This window comes from Epinephelus fuscoguttatus, linkage group LG1, assembly GCF_011397635.1.
Source record: "Epinephelus fuscoguttatus linkage group LG1, E.fuscoguttatus.final_Chr_v1".
NCBI lineage: Eukaryota > Metazoa > Chordata > Actinopteri > Perciformes > Serranidae > Epinephelus > Epinephelus fuscoguttatus.
This window is the reverse complement of record NC_064752.1, coordinates 50,464,898-50,483,330: the sequence shown is the minus strand read 5'-3', so window position 1 is coordinate 50,483,330 and position 18,433 is coordinate 50,464,898. Positions and strand designations below refer to the sequence as shown.

The 18,433-nt window shown below is 41.2% G+C and overlaps 1 protein-coding gene across 5 annotated transcripts in view; it reads left to right on the top strand.

The window, feature by feature from the left end:
* The window catches only part of LOC125883905 (IQ motif and SEC7 domain-containing protein 1-like), a 600,950-nt gene extending 583,171 nt beyond the window's left edge, over positions 1-17,779 (top strand). For all 5 annotated transcript variants that reach the window (XM_049568571.1, XM_049568721.1, XM_049568891.1 and 2 more), the window contains 4 exons: positions 326-487; positions 593-769; positions 4,130-4,179; positions 10,796-17,779. In XM_049568571.1, the coding sequence (XP_049424528.1) occupies positions 326-487; positions 593-769; positions 4,130-4,179; positions 10,796-11,341 (935 nt within the window). In that variant the 3' untranslated portion in view covers positions 11,342-17,779. The remainder of the gene's footprint in view (positions 1-325; positions 488-592; positions 770-4,129; positions 4,180-10,795) is intronic.
* The last annotated feature ends 654 nt before the right edge of the window (positions 17,780-18,433 follow it).

The following is an 18,433-nucleotide window of genomic DNA, read 5'->3' as shown; positions in this document are numbered from 1 at the left end:
TTTGGTCACTTAACAACACAACTTACAACCAACAAAATATCAACGTCATCTGTCCACGCTATTCTACGTCAAATTGACGTTGGCATTAGACATTGAATTTTGGTCACCTGATGTCACAATCTAAATTCAATCAAATATCAATGTCTAATGAAGTTGGTGACCAGCTGGGAAGGTATGGCGATAGAAGGTTTCTGATGGCGTTTGATGATCAAACAAGCATTTGCTTTGAAACATACTGACACTCTGATGGTAGTGTTGTCTGTTACTGAAAGAACTCTAATGTTGTATGGACTTGGGTAAAAGAGTACATATTGTCACTCTTTAGATTACCCCAATGGAGTTCGTCTAACATCAGCCATTCCCGGAGCTGACGTCAAAATCCTCATCAACTTCAATGCACCCAATCCTCAGGACCGCAAAAAGTTTACTGACGATTTGCGAGAATCTATTGCTGAAGTCCAAGAGATGGAGAAGTACCGGATAGAATGTGAGCCAAAGTTTTATGTTTTTTCTAGAAATCTGTGCTCAAAAATTATTCAAGATTACAAAACAGAGAAGTGCTGTCAACATTGCATATGTGTCTCCTCCACAGCTGAACTAGAAAAACAAAAGGGGGTGGTGAGGCCCAGCATGTCCCAGAGTTCAGGGTTAAAGAAGGAAACAGGCAACGGCAACCTCAGCCGAGCGAGCCTCGATGACAGCTATGCCATTGGTGAAGGCTTGAAGAGAAGCGCCCTCAGCAGCTCCCTACGTGACCTCTCAGATGCAGGTAAAATCAGTAGTTGCTATGGTAGCCTACTATCTCATGTCTCATCCTTCTGCAAAACAATGTACAATGTATACCCAAGCTGGAAGCTGGCATGATACCATTCACTCCTTTTGGACATTAATTGATTTGGAAACTTGGAAGAAGCTGAGTTCCTGTCCCTGTACATTAACCACTGCAACTGACCTGCCAAGGCAGAGTGTCTTAGTGAACACACCCCATGCAGCCAGTGAAGCAAGGAGATAGAGATGGGTGTTTGCTAATGGGCCCAGGTGAATTTTAAAAGAGGCTATTAACTAATAATCTTGCATTGCCTGTGGGGGAGGAGGCAGCACTATGTAGGTCACTGTGATCAATCTGAGCGTCTTAGTGGTAAGAGGAATTAATGTTGTGTGGTTGAGAGTGGCCTCTACACTGCAGAGCTGCTCTGCACAAACACACTCAGTGACCTCAGCACAGGCTTCAGACCAGTAAAGCAGTGATCAGTGCATTTGATGTTTTTTAGTGGCAGTCTTTATAGAGTCACATCAATAGTGGATTTTTTAGGCTTTTTGTTCCTTAAGGAGCTGTTTTTGCATTAATCAGTTAAACATATATTTACAAAATTTGAAGTTTGTTTTGTTGTACCGTGATATTAATACAGTTCCTCAACCCCTAGAGGGGTGCTCCACTGATTTTACAGACAGGTTTACACAAAGGCACTTTAGCAGAGGTGTACTACTCAGCCTCTGTGGCTCTGGAAGAGCTTTATCAAGTCGAAGAAAATAACCCTGATGATGTCATAGTGATGTTATCAAGGTAATCTCAGTTTGAGCGTGAGGACTATAAATAAAAAAAAGACTACAAACCAGAAGCCTCAGTTAGAATGATTCTACCACCAAAAAGTTGGTATTTTAAGCCAAAACATGATATTTTTCTAACCATAACCAAGTTGGGGTTATTTGCCTAACCACATGTTAACCCAGGGGCGGACTGGGACTAAAAAATAGCCCTGGACTTTGACTCGGCCCAGCCCACAACAACCGGGTTGGAGTACCGGCCGTTCTGTGATTCTCCAGAACCTCCAGATGGCCAGTCCGCCCCTGCACACGGTATGCGCTTCCTTCTTCTTCAAGTTGATTGGCAGCCGGCCGGCTCATAGATATCTATGGGCCGGCTGGCATCCAATTTAAAGGCTGCCACCTAGTGGACTGGACGTGGAATAGTAGATTATCAGGGAGAAAAAGGAAAACAAACAAACAAACAAACAAACAAACAAACAAAAAACCGTGATGACTGCGTGGCAGCTGCCGGCCGTCCTGAAGTACCGGCCAGTCTGCCCCTGTGTTATCCACAGCATTATTGGCACAAAAAGTAACATATCTGCTACATAACAGGGTAAAATGTTACATATCTGTGGATTGCAAAAACCTACAATTCAAACATTTATTCTCGTGATTGGTTTGAGGAGTTACAAGAAAACTGCTCAGACGTACTTAAATTGATGGTTCCATTAGTCCAAACAATGTGCGCTCTCTTGCCTCAAACACAATTCATCTCTGGGCTGCATGTGCCAAAATTTCCAATATTTCCTTTTAAATGGTGTTGGACATCCAGTTGTCTGTTTGTTGAGGCCACTCACATCCCCTGGGCAACTCATAACGTTACATTTGCTTATTGTCTGCCCCATTACTAGCTGCCATAACACTCATCCTGATGGCTTTGCCCCCGCAGTGGCAGTCCCACGCATCCAAGATATTTTTTGGATCTAAAAAGCAGCTCTAAAACTGTCACTGGTAATGTCTGGTCTTTCTCATCCTATTGATTAGCCCCCGCTACTGCAGGTCCCAAGTTTTAACGCCTTGCAGCAGATTTTTCCAGTGATCACTTTGCAGGGACAAAAAATCCCCTGCAACCCAAAACAATTTCCCCATAGGCCACCACTGTAAAAGAGACTATCTGTAAAACTTTTGACAGGACACATCCAAATGCAAACAAGTTCAATTATTAATCTTTATGTTCTGAATTTTGTATCCATGGTGGTTTTATATTTGTAAAACTACTGGAACGAATAGGAGCCATCTTGGCATCTGGTATGTAGTTATTATTGAAATATATGGTTTAACCTTAGCTGTCATGTCAGATCAAAAGAATTACTTAAAACTTCAATTAAAAGCCTAGTCCAAATTAAACTCCCAGTCCCTTTTACTAGCCTGGTGTGGCTACACATTTTGACAAATAAAGGCCTGTCTCAATTAGACGTCTAGTCTGGTTGCCAAGCAGTCCATTTTTATAGAAGTTCCTTGGACGTATAAATCCAGATGTTGACTACCCATTTGAGCTAACATTAGTTAGCTGTTTAGATCGCAAATACAAATATAAATGTTTAAATGTTAGCTCAATTCAGTTCATTTTAAAGAAACCATGAGAAGAGAAGACTGTAATTAATCAGATTTACCAGCTTGGTGAAAAACAAGTGGTGAATCCCTACCTCTGAAGCTGTCATTAAGTCAGAATATGTGTCCATTCCTTGATTACCAGGTTAGTTATTCATATTCTTTTATTCCATGGGGATCTACCGATCAAAAGAATCAAAAGTGTTTTTCATAAAAATTAATGCAAGTCACGAATATTGCTTCAAACATAATTGATGTTTGTTGAAGCCTAATTTTTTTTACACGTAATATTCATACTGATTCAAATAAACAACTTGATCATGTTTGCCATCTTTGCTGCATGATAGTTTTGTGTAAAATAATTTTGAGGCCTGTCTCATACAGACGCCTGTCCCAAATATAAGCCTTTTGAGTTCAGTGATTGAAGCAAAGTTTTATGGTAATTTTAAAAGTTTTTTTTTTTTTGTTGTTGTTGTTGTTTTTCAGACATTTTCTGACAGGCACATCATCATTTGCTGTTTAGAATTTAAAACAAATTATCTGTGTCACGAGCCCATGAGTTATGGTAAAATAGCCAACTATTTACAGACTGTTATTTCACTCCTCATCAACAGGGGGTGCTGCAGCACCCTCAGCACCCACCTTCCCACACCCATGGCTGGAGTATCCCTCTCATGCAGGCCGACTGCAGATTTTTACTGATGGGAGGGTCTCCTGCCAGATGGGCTCCAAATTGCTCTAGAGATAGAGTTGTCCCAGAGACTAACTATGTCATGGAGTTGTAGCGGTGATTTGCTTCTTCCCTTTTCTTTAGTCCTTGTTCGCTTCCCTCTTCCATACTGACAGTGTGCTTCTACTGTAGATAGTCACGTGCCACTATTGTCACCTTAGGGTGCTAGTGTACCTCCTCCATATTAGACAGAGGGCCTATACACCTTCATGTATTAACCAGGTGTGTCTAATCTGTCATGTTACATGTTCTGGGCAGGCAAGCGTGGAAGACGCAGCAGTGCAGGATCACTAGACAGCAATATGGAAGTAAGTAGGACACAACTGATGCTGAGCTGTCCTCTGACTTTATGTTGTTCACTCTGAACACACAAGTCTCTGTTTTTGTTTCTTTGCAGTCTGGGTTTTTATTTTGACTGTTTTGGTGGTGTTTTGTTGTGAGCACCTTGGACACTGCATGCATTGGGCTGAATGGGAATGATCCACTGTGGCTGATACATATTATCCTCGATGTGTATAGCATGACATGACTAATAACACTTCTCACATTAGGGATGCTCTGTGCTGATGTTACACTCTCACCTTGAGTCATCCTCTTGTTTGGTGGGTTAGAGTTTTAGCCATTTCCTGGATTTTGTCCTTTTTTGGTCACTCAAGTTGAACCTGGCTGTGCTTTGTAGTTCCAGCTCTTGCATGCTCAGATGGTTTGAAGTGACAGACTCGCACTGCTCCCTTTCATCGACCCCTGACCTTGACAAGAAGTTCCTCTCTTGAAGTTTTCCTGTTTTTATTGTCACACCTAGATAGCAGTGTACTGCAGTGTTTGGATCCAAACATGGAGTTGAAACAGTTAAAGTAAACTCTATCGAGCCAGACTATCTCTGTGTTTAGGGCCATGAGTATGTAGCCCTTTTTAGATAGGAATTATGCAAATTTGCAAGAAAGCCCAATCAGTCTTTTTTTCAGCATTGGCACTATAAAAACGAAATCAGGGAGTGCGGGGGTGTCAACGGCTTAGTGGGTAGAGCAGGCGCCCCATGTACAAGGCTGTTGCTGCAGCAGCCCGGGTTCGACTCCAGTTTGTAGCCCTCTGCTGCATGTCATTCCCTCTCTCTCTCCCCCCTTCACACTTACCTGTCCTATCAATTAAAGGCAAAAATGCCCCAAAAAATATCTTTTTAAAAAAAAAAAAAATCAGGGAGTGCAGCAAAATGCCGCCTACCTACTTTTGTTTATACAGAATGCGCCTTTTTCATGGCAATGGGGGGCGTGAGCAAGTAACAAAATGTGTAGCTCAGCGTGTGACGCAACCAGTAACGTGGGCAGGAAGCCGCGGCTAGTCAGTCCTTCGGCGATTTTCTCGGTTAATGGCCTCTTCGTTTGCGAGGACAAGGAGGGTGCGCAATTCCTTGTCTCTCCAGTTGCTTTACAGTGTTTGTCAGGTTTGCGTTTCCCTCTTGCTACTAGCTGCTCATTCCTGCTATCAGCTGTTTCCTGTTTATCCATCGCCAGTGGCTCGCACGTGTGGCGTCATCAACAGCTCCTCCCACAAGTCTTCAACAGCACCTCCCGCTGCGGAAGGCCGCCTCGGTCTGTTTAAACTAAAAGAGTTCCGCCAATATGACTACCCTACAAGGCGGAAAATTGGGCACCTCAGATCAACTCGCCAATCCGGCTCTGTGTGTATAAATGCTCGTAGCTTGCCGGCAAAACGGCCCAACATTCGCGGAAAATCTGGCAGTGTAAAAGGGGCTTGTGTCTTGCTAAGTTGGCTTGATTTAACCCTTTAAAAAACAAAGAGAAAACAAAGCAATGCAAAACAAAATTCTCTCCATTTTTTAAGTTTGCTTTGGGCAATAATAACCAAACTCAACGTTTCTTTTTTTTAACAGACGTAGTTTTTTGAATATAGGCCTCTATCAAACGGTTGATATGTCATTTCATGGTATTTGTAAAACAGAAAGACAAAGATCAAAATTACAAACCATGTTCTGTTATAATCCTTGTAAAATATTAGTATACCAATGTATTTATTCTATATATTAATTATTACAGTATTTTGAAAACATCTCAGAAATGGTGAAAAAAAATCATACTGATATATATATATATATATATATATATTGATATCCATTTTCATTTGCTTATCTGGGGCTCCCTGGAGCAATGTTTTACAGCTCCTCCTGGGGGACCCCAAGGCATTCACAGGCCAGATGATGTAATCTCTCCAGCATGTTCTGGGTCTGCCCTGGGGCCTCCTGCTAGCGGGACGTGCCCGGGAAAAACCTCCAACAGGAGGCACCCTGGAGGCATCCTGATCAGATGCCCCAACCACCTCAACAGACCCCTTTCAATGAGAAGGAGCAGTGGCTCTACTCTAAGCTCCCCCCGAATGTCCAAGCACCTTACCACATCTCTAAGGCTGAGCCTAGCCACCCCACAGAGGAAACTCATTTCAGCTACTTGTATCTGCGATCTCATTCTTTCAGTCACTACCCAGAGCTCATGACCATAGGTGAGGGGTGGGATGTTGATGGACCAGTACATCAAAAGCTTTGCCTTCCGGCTCAGTTCCCTCTTCACCACAATGGTCCAGTGCAGTACCCGCATCACTGCAGAAGCAGCACCAAACCACCGATCCATCTCATGCTCCATTCTACCCTCACTTGTGAGCAAGACCCCAAGATACTTGGGGTATTTCAAGGTATCTATCTCAGTAAAAAATTATACTTATTAAATTATTTCAGCATACAGATAATGGATAAAATGAAATGTATAATTTAACATCAATAAATGTTTTTTTTGTTTTTTATTTTGTAGCAAATAGTCAATATCTATTACATTAGTTTAGCTTTACTACCTTTACCATAACAGGACAAATGAACCGTTTGGTAGAACATGTTTTTAAAAAGTTACTTGACTCCTATTAGATATTTATTTTTTGTATAAAGTTACATAAATCCGTTCAGTAAGACCTCTAAAACTAAAACCTGTTAAAAAAATGCTCACCTATAAATTTTTTGTTACTAACTTCCTGTAGGAGGCAAACTGACAAGGCAAACTATTTTAAGACACAGTGACATCTAGTGGATATTTTTAATATAACATACCTACACTGAATGATGGAGATAGCTCAGTCAGGTTAAGTTCAACCAGAGGTGGAAAGAGCACTGAAAATTTGTACTCAAGTACAAGTACTGATACACTGCTTAAATTGTACTCAATTACAAGTAAAAGTACTGGTGTTTAAAAAATACTTAAGTAAAAGTACAAAGTACTCTTCTCAAAAACTAGTATTAATTACTTTTAACCGATGGATGTTTTATTGCGTCGTCAATAGCAGGCATTTGATTCGATTCACCTGTATAAAATATGAAAAGCAGCTCACCTTATACAGTGAAATTACTGCAATGATATGCCTATTATGAGGCAAGAATGTAAACACATGGCACACACATGAATACAAGGGGCTCACTGACTCCACAAGAGTCACAGCTTTCCAGTCAGCCCCAAATCATCCAACTGTAATACTGTTTAAGGACCTCAATATGCAGGAATAATAAAATAGAATAGGCGAAATTACATAAATACCGCACGCAAAATAACCGTGTGGGTTTTGCACAAAACTGCAAGGGATTAGAGTGAAGTGGATGTGTCTGTAAAGGGGTAACGCTTATCATACGAAAACATTTTCATTCAGGTATCTTGAAGTAAAGAACAAGGGACTCCTTGCTTGTGCCCTGTTTTCCATGCTAAACGTTAGCCCGAATTTGGAGCACTATTTACCCCCCTTACCGACAAACTAACATGACATGGTTAATTTTCATGGTTAATGTTTCATATGACATAGCGTCACCCTAGTACAAAATATAGGCCTGCTGAATGTAGGCCTGTGAGTATTAAATGACTACAGATTTAATTTATTGTAATGACGGTGGTTGTCCAAATATTAAGCTAAAACATTTCTAAGAATTGTAGCTTAATTATGCATGCACGCACGCGTAGATGTTAGCTAGCTCCGTCTTATTTTAATATCAGGCAAACCAATGGCAGTGACAATATATTTGCAGACTTATCTTAGCCAAACTAATAACCAGCGCTTAATTTGTAAAATTAGAAGTAGGGGAACACTTTGGGCCTCTGAGAGAGCAGTGTTCCCCCACTCCCAAAAGTGGGGGAACACTGCGAGCCCCGAGCCACCTTTGTGCCTTTTGTCATTTATAAAAAGATAAATCACTGTTCTATAATACATCAATGATATTTCAGTGGAATAAATTACTTATTGACTGATTCATACTTCAAAAACAGCATCAATAACTGATTAACATAGGGGGATCCAAATAAAAAAAATAAAAAATCAACCAGCCACCCTCCTCCCCTGACAGTCCCTTCATAAGTAAAGAACAGTCCCTAAAGTGTGGTGAGGTTTGTGGGCCGTTACTGACAGAGAGAGAGAGAAATGTGAACAACTCGTTTCTCCTCTGACATGCCACATACCTGTGTGCCTGTGTGCCTCGGTTGTCCAGGTAACTTACTACTGGGCAGTCATGACGCCAACGAAAGAGGAAATTACTGGACCTGGAGTCGGACTCGTCGGTAAGCCATTATGTTGCGGGGCGGAGCTCACAGGATTTGTGTGGAGCACATGGACACTCACCCTTGGCTTCTTTGTCTCCAAATCTTCAGTCCATAAATTAGTCTCTACTCCGCTGTGTAGGTATGTTACCGCCAGACACCTGTGCCTGCTGCAGCGAAGTTGTCCTTTCCTTACATCATAGATTAATTGGCGCGGTTGCGATCGAACAGCCTTATTGGCTACAAAGATGCAGATGAAAGGTTTGAATATTAATTCAAATTGTGGCCGTACTCAGTAGCGACTTATGATTTTAAAAGTAGCGAAGTAGATTACATGGTGTAAACTGTACTCAAGTAGGAGTAAAATTACACACTTGAAAAAAATACTCATAAAAGTACAAGTACCCAAAAAATCTACTTAATTACAGTATCGTGAGTATTTGTAATTCGTTGCTTCCACTCCTGAGTTCAACACATTTTTCACTGAGATATAGTGACTCAACATATGCTCTATTAAAACGGTTGAGTAAAACCATAAAGGTTTTTAATTGTTGATGATTTAACATAAGCCTATTTTTTTTACTTCCTTAATGCAAGCTGAAATCTGGAGCTGTTACCAGAACAGGACCTTTGAGGATAAGGCTGCCAGTATTACTCTACAGTTTTCTTGTTGTCACCTAATCCAAAGAAAAAGACAGAAACCAAAAGTTGCATCTCCCGAAACCTTTCACACTGTCTGCGGCACTCAGCCCAAAGCACAGTCAAATAAAGTTTGTCAATTATTAATTAACATGCCTAAATACCTCTTACAAAGAATGGGGCAATTCCAACAAAGTGCAAAGATGAATAACCTGTGCTTCATATCAGCTTGGGTTTTTCGTTTAACCTTGAGTAGCCCCTGTTCCACCCTCAGCACACTACTAGAACTTTCAAAAACTGCTTGAGCTATGAAAAGTTACATGAATTTAAACAATTAGGCTAATATACAGGATATAGGCCCATCTTTTACTGTAACCTGGAAAGTCATTTATGGTCATTTAAAAACAGAGCTACCCTGTGATCAAAATAATCCAGGTAGAATGCACAGCATAGTTTTCAGATGAAAGCCAAAACATGTTGTCTTCCTACTGTCATAGCAGTCTGACTGTCCAACAATATAATTAATCCATCAGATGTTCATGAACAAGTCATGGCAGGGACCAGGCTGCTGTGATCAGTTTATTATAATACATTAAGTAACACACTAGCACATCATAACTCAAAGCTCTGGATCTTTTGGATCTATACCGGTGAATAGTTCGGTTTGCATGGTATGCATGGCTCTGAGAGATCTGCTTCATTTCTGTAACATAAGCCTTTTTTTTATTGTTATTCTGTGTTATTGTGCCCTTATATAAAAAAATTTAAAAAAAAAAAAAAAAAAAAAAAGCTGATGAAGTTTTTCATTTGTCTTGCTGAGTGGGAATTTAGAAACATAAAAACATTTATATCAGTGGTGCACTCTTGGTAAACCCAAATTTGACAATTGAAAACGGTACAAATGTTTGTACTTCATGCCTGAAATGGGCACTGGAGTCTGTGACTGGGATTCAAGTCAAACTTATGTTGCACACACAGTGATTTGAGACTCATCCTCAAAAGACTTTAGGCATGACCCGGACTCGAAGTCTGGGACTCATAAACAATCACTGTTTCATTTTTTTAACATTTTATTTTATTTTTGGTGCATTAACATTAAGGTAATGTCTAACAAGCTAAATGTCATTCCCTCCCTTATTATCATGCATAATCTTAGCATGTGGTGCAGGCAGAGGTGGGGTCATATGAAACCTTGAAACCTTGGAAACAGATAGTGACAGGAACTCACAACTGCATCCACAGTTAGAGAGAGAGTCTGAAGATGCAGAGGCAGTTTGTCTGCTCCTGACAGTGCAGATACGGCAGGCTCTGACAACCTCACCAAGCTGAGCCTCCAAAGTATTTAGAGAGAGTCAACCGTGAGATGTTAGCATGGATAGACAAACAAAGGCAGTGAACCAGAAAAGAGAAATGGAGAAGCTTTTCCACAAGGCAACACAAGCAATGGTGTGAGATTTGAGATCAGCTGTAGCTGGTCATGTAATTGGTGATACTGTTTGAAGAATTCAAGCCTGTGCACACTGTATAAGCCCAGACCAGCAGGGTAATGTGTTTTTCTTTCCACAAATCTGTCTTTTGGTCATTAAATGAATGGTGACATTTGAATTTGAGAGCAAGTAAACATTCACTTTTATCTGCTGTTTCCCACTAAAAAACAAGAGTAGACTTGTGCTGTGTGTTTGTTGTGATCTGATCATCCTCTTTTTTGCAGGGGTCAATCATTAGCAGTCCTCACATGCGGCGAAGACCCCCCTCCAGCCGAGACTGCCCGTCCCGCCACAGTGGCCAGTCCCTGCCCAACTCCTCTTCACTGCTAGGATCTTTGTTTGGTACCAGGCGGGTGAAGTCCCCAAGCCCCACCCCGCAGCCCCTGCACCCCACCCTCATCGCCCACACCCCCCACCCTGCCAACCTGCAGCACACAGCCCGGGCGGAGACTGACGCCTCAGCCTCCATGTACCCTCATCATGCTCAGTTCTGCCACATGACCCAGAACCCCCCGCCTTACCATCACCACCACCACTACCACCCTCCGACCAACTTGCAGCACCCTCCACACCAGTACCACCCGCCCCCTTCTCACGGCCAGCAGCCAGCCTACCCACCTCACCCTCACACACAGCACAGCCACGGAAGCCACTTGGCACACTCCTCCCACCCTGCTCTCGGCCCCCACCACCATGGCCCGCCGCCAGCACCCTCCCAGGCACCTAGCAGCACCAAGCCCAAGCACAGCGGCATTAGTACGGTGGTCTGAGGTGCACGGAAGCTTTCTGGGCTCTCTGACTGAACTTTGATTTTGCTCCAAGGCTCTCAGCTGAAGAGACGGTTGCACTGTGCATCATAGGCCTGGGCATGTAAAGCTAGACAAGATCCTGTGCCTCCGTCAGCATTTTTTGTTACACACATCACAGGGGCAGTATATTTAATATAAACACATTTCCTTTCTAGTTACTCCTTTCATTTCATTTCAGGTCATAGGTCATGTCTGCCTGCTTCAGGAGCAACAGACAGCAACACACGAGAGCATGCACAAAGACCACAACTACTGTTTCTCCTCAGTAAATTAAAGGTTCTGTATGTAACTTTCAGAAAATCCTCCTTTAATCCTCAATAATGACATGAGTGGCTGTTGAGTGAACTGCAGTCAGCAATCTCTTGATCAAACTCGCACTCCCTAGGCACAAGCGAGCGCCTGTGCATCAGCCAAAACAACGACATCACATACGCAATACTGGGAATGATTGACTGCCATCATGTTGATAGACTGCTGGAAAACAAATTACAATCATTATATTTTAATAACATTATGATTTGTATTGTTCCTATATATTTTTTTATTGGCACCATAATACCTGCTAGCTTGCTGTCTGCAAATAACTTTATCAGCTGATGATACAGAGCAACAATCAAGAGATCCATGCCCCATAGCTAAGTTCAAGCTCTCTGGCTAACCCTAGCTTACGTTGTAGTTAGCTCGTTGTCTGCCCCTGCCTTGCATTGCTCTCTTGGCTAATAAGCAATGCTCAGTTATACACCTTTGCTTTATACCATCGCACCATTTATTGTTTGTGAAATTAACACTGTCATAATATTTAAGTTAGTATCATGGCTCATGTTAGCTGGTGAATTAATTTGGCAAGCTAGGGAACTAACATATCCACTCAGATAGTATTTTGCTAGCAAAAACGTAAGCATTACCTAGCTAGTTGTAACTAAGCTATACTGCATGGATCTGTCATTGGTTGCTTCATAATGTTGCTGATAAAAGCAATTTACAAACAGCAAGCTAGCCAGTTTGGCATCCACATCTGATCAGATATTATCCACTCAAGACAGCATTTTGTTACTTTAGCTAACTGGCAATTTGTCCACATTAACAAGCAAGCTAAAGTTAGCTAACATTAGCCAGCACAAGCCAAAACATCACAATATATTTTACATGTCAGTGTTCCATCTAGGATTTTTACAGCTTCGGGAATCAGGGGGCACTGAATTTAATCAATTTACCATTTATAAGACCACAAATGAAAATCAGCCAGCTAGCACATCCTGGTGTCCCTTCGACCCTTGTCACAAGGACACTACTTTACTGGGAAGAGAGCAACAGTTCCACAGATGGATCACTGAATCAACTCTAATTCAGCCAATGTACTCCAGCGCCAGGGGTAATGGTGAGCTGGTGGCTGGGTCTAATGTGTAACAGCAGCAACAGAAAGTAGAGGAAAGTTGGAGCTGTCTGGAATCAGACCCTGTCACTCAGTTTAGGTCTGGCCGGATTTAAGTAGCTAGTTAAAGTCTGTCTCCAGCCCGCCGTTGCCAAAGTTACACAATGGAAACACAGTATGTGTGGATTTTTTGTTGTGGTGTGTGCCAGTTGTATTTTAGCAGATACTTCTTAGCTAACGTATGCTAACATTAGTTTTACTGTTAGCGCTGTGAAGGAGCTGAAGACAGGCAAGGCACTTGGTAACATGCATTAACATCATATCCTTTGGATTTTTATTGCCCTGAGTCCTTTACATAGACATTAGTCCACAGACTCACATCAGCAAACAAAGCAGTTGGGGAATGTCTTTATGTTTTTATGTAACGATCCGTTCACCCATTGGCAATAAAATGATAAATACCTGTAAAAAGTAACATACAATACCTTTAACGGAAAATGATTAAATATTTTGCTTATTAGTATTTTACAGAAGAAGTAAATAGTAGTGAGGGGGGTTTGGCTGAACAAGACAGACAGACAGACATAAATGATCATCCTCAGCAGTACAGTAGCTGTACAGGTATGTAGCAATAGCTCAGTGCACTGTGATATCTCTGTTAGCAGCGATAAATGTGCCAATTATGAAGCATTTGCTAATTTAGTCTCAGAAATTGCTTTATGTAGCCTATATTGTGCATAGTATTTTGTAAAATAACAATTTCAACTGTTATTATTATAATTATTATTATTACAGAACAAATGGCATCAATTAAAACTCTCAGTATTATACGTGCACATAAGTGGCATAGTTTTACTGTTAAGAAACCAATCAAAGTTTTTAATAGTAGCCTAAGGCAATTCAGTAAGCTGGAATACTACAGCATATGGTTGCCTTTGAGTTAGAACTCTGTTCAGAGTGTTGAATGCCAGTACAGACGTGCACACCGGCCTGCCAAGTCTCATCCACTGCAGTCATCTTCGGTTCGAAGTCATCTCTCCCGCTCTGGAAAAAAGGCAGCCAAAGTGAGCTGCTGAGCAAGCAGATTCATGAGTGTCTGCCCTTCAGTACTAGCTGCTTGTCTGCCATCATCTTATTTTTTTAACTATTTTTTTGAAAGTCCAATAAACAAAATGAAATGTGATATGCTGCACTGCAACCTGGTGGGATTCTTCAAGTCCGTTCTGCAGGAGAAGGTTTTCCAAGTTTTTAATGGAAACTGAGAGAGTCTGTGCAAACTGTGTAGCAGGGAAAACAGCACCATGACATTTAAGTGTCTCCCCTGATGTGGAAGCTCTCAGCTGGCTGAGTGTGCCCTGTCCCCCTTTGTTTTTGTATTTTTTGTGCGTCTCATGAGCAGCGAGCATGTGGTGCAATGCTGTTTACTCGCTTGATCTGACTTTTCAGAGCCACACAGACACCACAGTACAGAAATCAGTAATTATCATTCTGTGATGGTGATAGCACTCATGTACGTCATTCACCACAAATGGCAGTTTTATATCAATCATCTGTCTGACATATTATGGGAAAGCTGGTTGAACCTCCCAGCCATTCTGTGCACAGTATCTGTGGTATGTGCAAAGCAGAGGCAGGGGGCTTGTGTGATGGTGCATAGTTTCTGTTGAAAGTGATCGACACAGCACTTGTTCTTCTACTTAGTTGATATCAATGGCAGAAGTTAGTCTGTATCTCCTTAAAGACTTTGAGATGGATTGTTTTTTAACTTGTATGTGCAATTTGTATTAACTTTTTTGTCTAAGACTAACTTCAGTGTGGTGGTTGTTCCATTTTCTTTAGTTCTGTTAGTGTTGTCTTTTTTTCCCCAGCGTCCTTTGTCATTCCTTCCTCAATGTTTCTGTGAAGTGCAACTATCCACATGGATTTGAAGGGACTGGACCTTCCACACTGATAAAGAGTGTCAACCAAAATAATTGCATGTAACAATGTGTTTCACGGCTATTTTCTAACTATTATGTATTCCTAAACTATATCAGTGTTACAGTTGACAGTTGTTAAAAATGAATGGTAGAATAGTTTTGAATTCTTCAATTACAGCTAACTTAAGTCAGCTATGTATTTGTGTCACTCCAGAGGATAACCAAATCTGTATCTTTTCCTGATCCACATAGAGTAGTTTACTGGATCTTTAGTGTACAACAGTGGCTAAAGCAGTGAGAGGAAAGGTAGAGGCAGCGTGACAAAATATGTACTCTGTCATCTGGAAATCAGAGTGATAACAGTGATATCATCTGTCTCTGTCAGTGACTCACACTGTTGTCAAGTGATAGTCAGTATATTATTATTCTTAAATACTTGTTTCCTCGAGGTTTAAGTTGTCAAGGCACCACTTAATATAAAGTAACCTTTACAGAGGTTTTATACATTGTAACTAATTGATTATTTAATAAAGCCAATTCATTGTTATATGCATTAATGGTTAATAAGTAATTTGCTGATGCTTTATACATCAGCAATAAGTTTTTCATAAGAACAACTTTTGAGTTGCCATGTTCTAGAAAAATCTCCTAGGCTGGTGTTTATCCTCCAGCAAATGTTAGTAAGTCACATTTGTTAGTCCACTAATCGACAGTAGGAGGCAGTAACACCCAGAGTAGCATAGCAGTGTGCTGGCAAAAGTAATGAAGGAGAAGACGGCAAACCAAGCTTCTAGGAAGTGCACTGGACTTTGACATGTATATCTGCAGACACATTCTGTTTGTAGCATACACAATACACCCCTACAAAACCGCGCCCACCGCTAGTACAAAACAAAACCACCAACACAACAGCTATCTGAACCCTGCTACAGTGCTACACCATAGTGAATAAGACGAAATGTCGTAATAATTCACTTTATAATTCGCAATACATTAATATATGATTCACTTTGTAAGTACTGAGATGTAACCCTTCCCATTACCCTTATCCTAACCTTAACTGCCTCACTTTTAACATATTACTTCATAGCTAATGCCAGCTAATTGCTAACTAAGCATTTAGCATATATAACAAGATGTAGCCTTCCCATTACCCTGACCTTAACCTTAAGCATCTCTCTTTTAACGTAATACTTCACAGCTAACTAATCACTAACTTAGCATTAGCATAAGTAACAAGATGTAGCCTACCCATTATCCTTACCCTAACCTCAACCACCTCTCTTTTAACATAATACTTTATAGCTAACTATTGCTACCTTAGCAGTTTCACTGGGACTTCTGCTTTCAGGTCAAGGAGCGAAGGGTGCTGATTGTGGACTGACATAAAGGTATAATGGTTATGTCACTAGAAGGCTGGTCATGTAGCTGCTCCAGCTGCACTTGTACCTCTCGGACTTTGAAACCAATCTGACAGAGTGGACAAACCCTGTAATTCCAGGGTCCATCACGTGATGCCATTGCACCCAAAAAAACTTTTCTGCGTAGACTTACATTGGGAAAGAGATGTCGGTAAACCAGTGGATACATTTTTTTGAGTGTCTCGGTATCATAACATTTTAAAAGTCTGGAAGAGCTGCAAGATGAAATCATTTTATCCCCATTTAAGTTAGCAGAGGGCTAAACTAGAGGCTAGCTGTTTGGCCAGCAGAAGCTAGCTGCTCAGCTGGCAAAGTTGCTAGTGCCGTTGTTCTGTGGGCCCAATGACACAAAAGACTGGGGTAATTTTACACCAAGGAGGTCAAAGTTTTTTTAGCCACAGGGGCCACTGAGAAACTTTCATAAGAGTGATGGGGACCCCACCTGCAACACTGTACCCAGTACTTTTAATGCATGTATGCTGCACACTAGCAAACATCAATGTAAATATTGCACGATTTAACAAAGAAATCAGCTCTATGAATGTTTATTAAGGAAGAATGTGCACTCAGTGTGCCTATTTGACCTTACGGATGCACATAAAAAACTTTGGTGAGACACACCCAAATTTGTTGCATATAATATTACTTTCATTCATTGCCAAGAAAACTCCAGGGCAGCCTTAATTGATTAGTCTTCATATTTAACCAGACCTAGCTGAAAAAGACAATGCAGGTGACATGCCAGGCCGAGTTTCCCAATGTGTTTTAAAGCATATCCACACAACGCATGCACATTAAGAAAACACTCCCAAATTCAGAAAACACATTCACTGATTTTGCAACACATACCCTGCAAATGCTCACAACACAGGCAAGAAGCTGAACGCTCCGCAAAAACGAAAACACACGCCAAATTGAAGACGACAACGGAAATGTTTCCAGGGGGACCGTAATCAGTGACATACTTACTGGTTGTTGACATTTCCAGACTTTCCTCAAGTCCGGTCCAAGCATCTAAGTTGTTTTTGGGCATCCACGTTTCCCTCACTTGCGTCTCTTCCTTGTAGGACACGGGGGAGAGATGCGAGGATGAGACATGAGTAGAGAAGAAACGAGGAGATATATCTGTCGAGAAATGAGTCATCTTTTCCTCTGAAGCGTCACATGAAGTGACGTCTGTTTCTAATGACGGCGGCAGCTGATCAGTTATCACATGATGTTATAGATACATATATAATGATAAAGATACAGATACAGTTATCAGTAAAAGAGCAGCAGTGTTTTCTCTCTGTCTAACAATCACCTGCACATGAACAACAACCTGCGTTCTGTATTTATAATCTGTCCTGTGTCCTGCTCAGTCACAGAATGTCTTTATATGATTTATTCATTATTTGCCATTGTAGTTATTGATATTCTGATTGTTAGTTCATTATTTAATAACCCAGAATATGAACATGGTGTCTTTAAACACTGGAAATAATTTATTAGGCCAAATGTTTCAGAGAAAATTAAAATTCTGTAACTCATCAACCTGACGCTCAGGAATGATCAGCCTCAGTGTGACTGAATGGAAAAGGCGATCACTGATGTAGAAGTGTTTCTTGTTGACAGACAGACTCTCTGACAGACAGACTCTTTGTTTGTATCCATAATTAAAGTTGATGATAGAAATAACAGATTGTGAAGAGAAAAACTCTTTGCAATGAATGAAGAAAGTCGTTTGTTTCCTTTTCATGTTCAGATTTTTAACTCGATGGTGAATTAGAAAACAAATAAAATATAAAACGTGGCAGTTATACATTTGAGTTGAATCTGTTATCTGTCTTCACTCTGTATGAAACTCAAAGTGATGTTGGGATGTATCAGATCAGTCTGATCAGCTACAGCGCTGCGCTGTCCAATCAATAACTGATATCCAATAAGGGGGTGTGTCGGTTGGTAAAAGGCTGCACTCGCTTCCCCCTCCTCTGAAAGCCTGCTCTCTCCTCGACTCCTCTGAGTGCATTAAACGAATCGAGACGTTGTACAAGATGGTGAGTCTCAAATCGATTTCCAGGTCAAGTGACCGAGGATTGAGGACGGAGGAGTTGAGGAGGGATATTGGGATGAACCCATCGGCGGCCAAAAGCAGATCCGTGAGTGATTACGGTCCCCCTGGAAACATTTCCATTGTCGCCTTCAAGTTGGCGTGTGTTTTTCGTTTTTGCAGAGCGTTCAGCTTCTTGCCTGTGTTGTGTGCATTTGCATCAGGTTCTATTATTTGCTTGGGTTGTGAGGATTTGCAACGTTTTCTTATTTGCTTGTGTTGTGAGGATTTGCAGCTTATGTATTGCGAAAT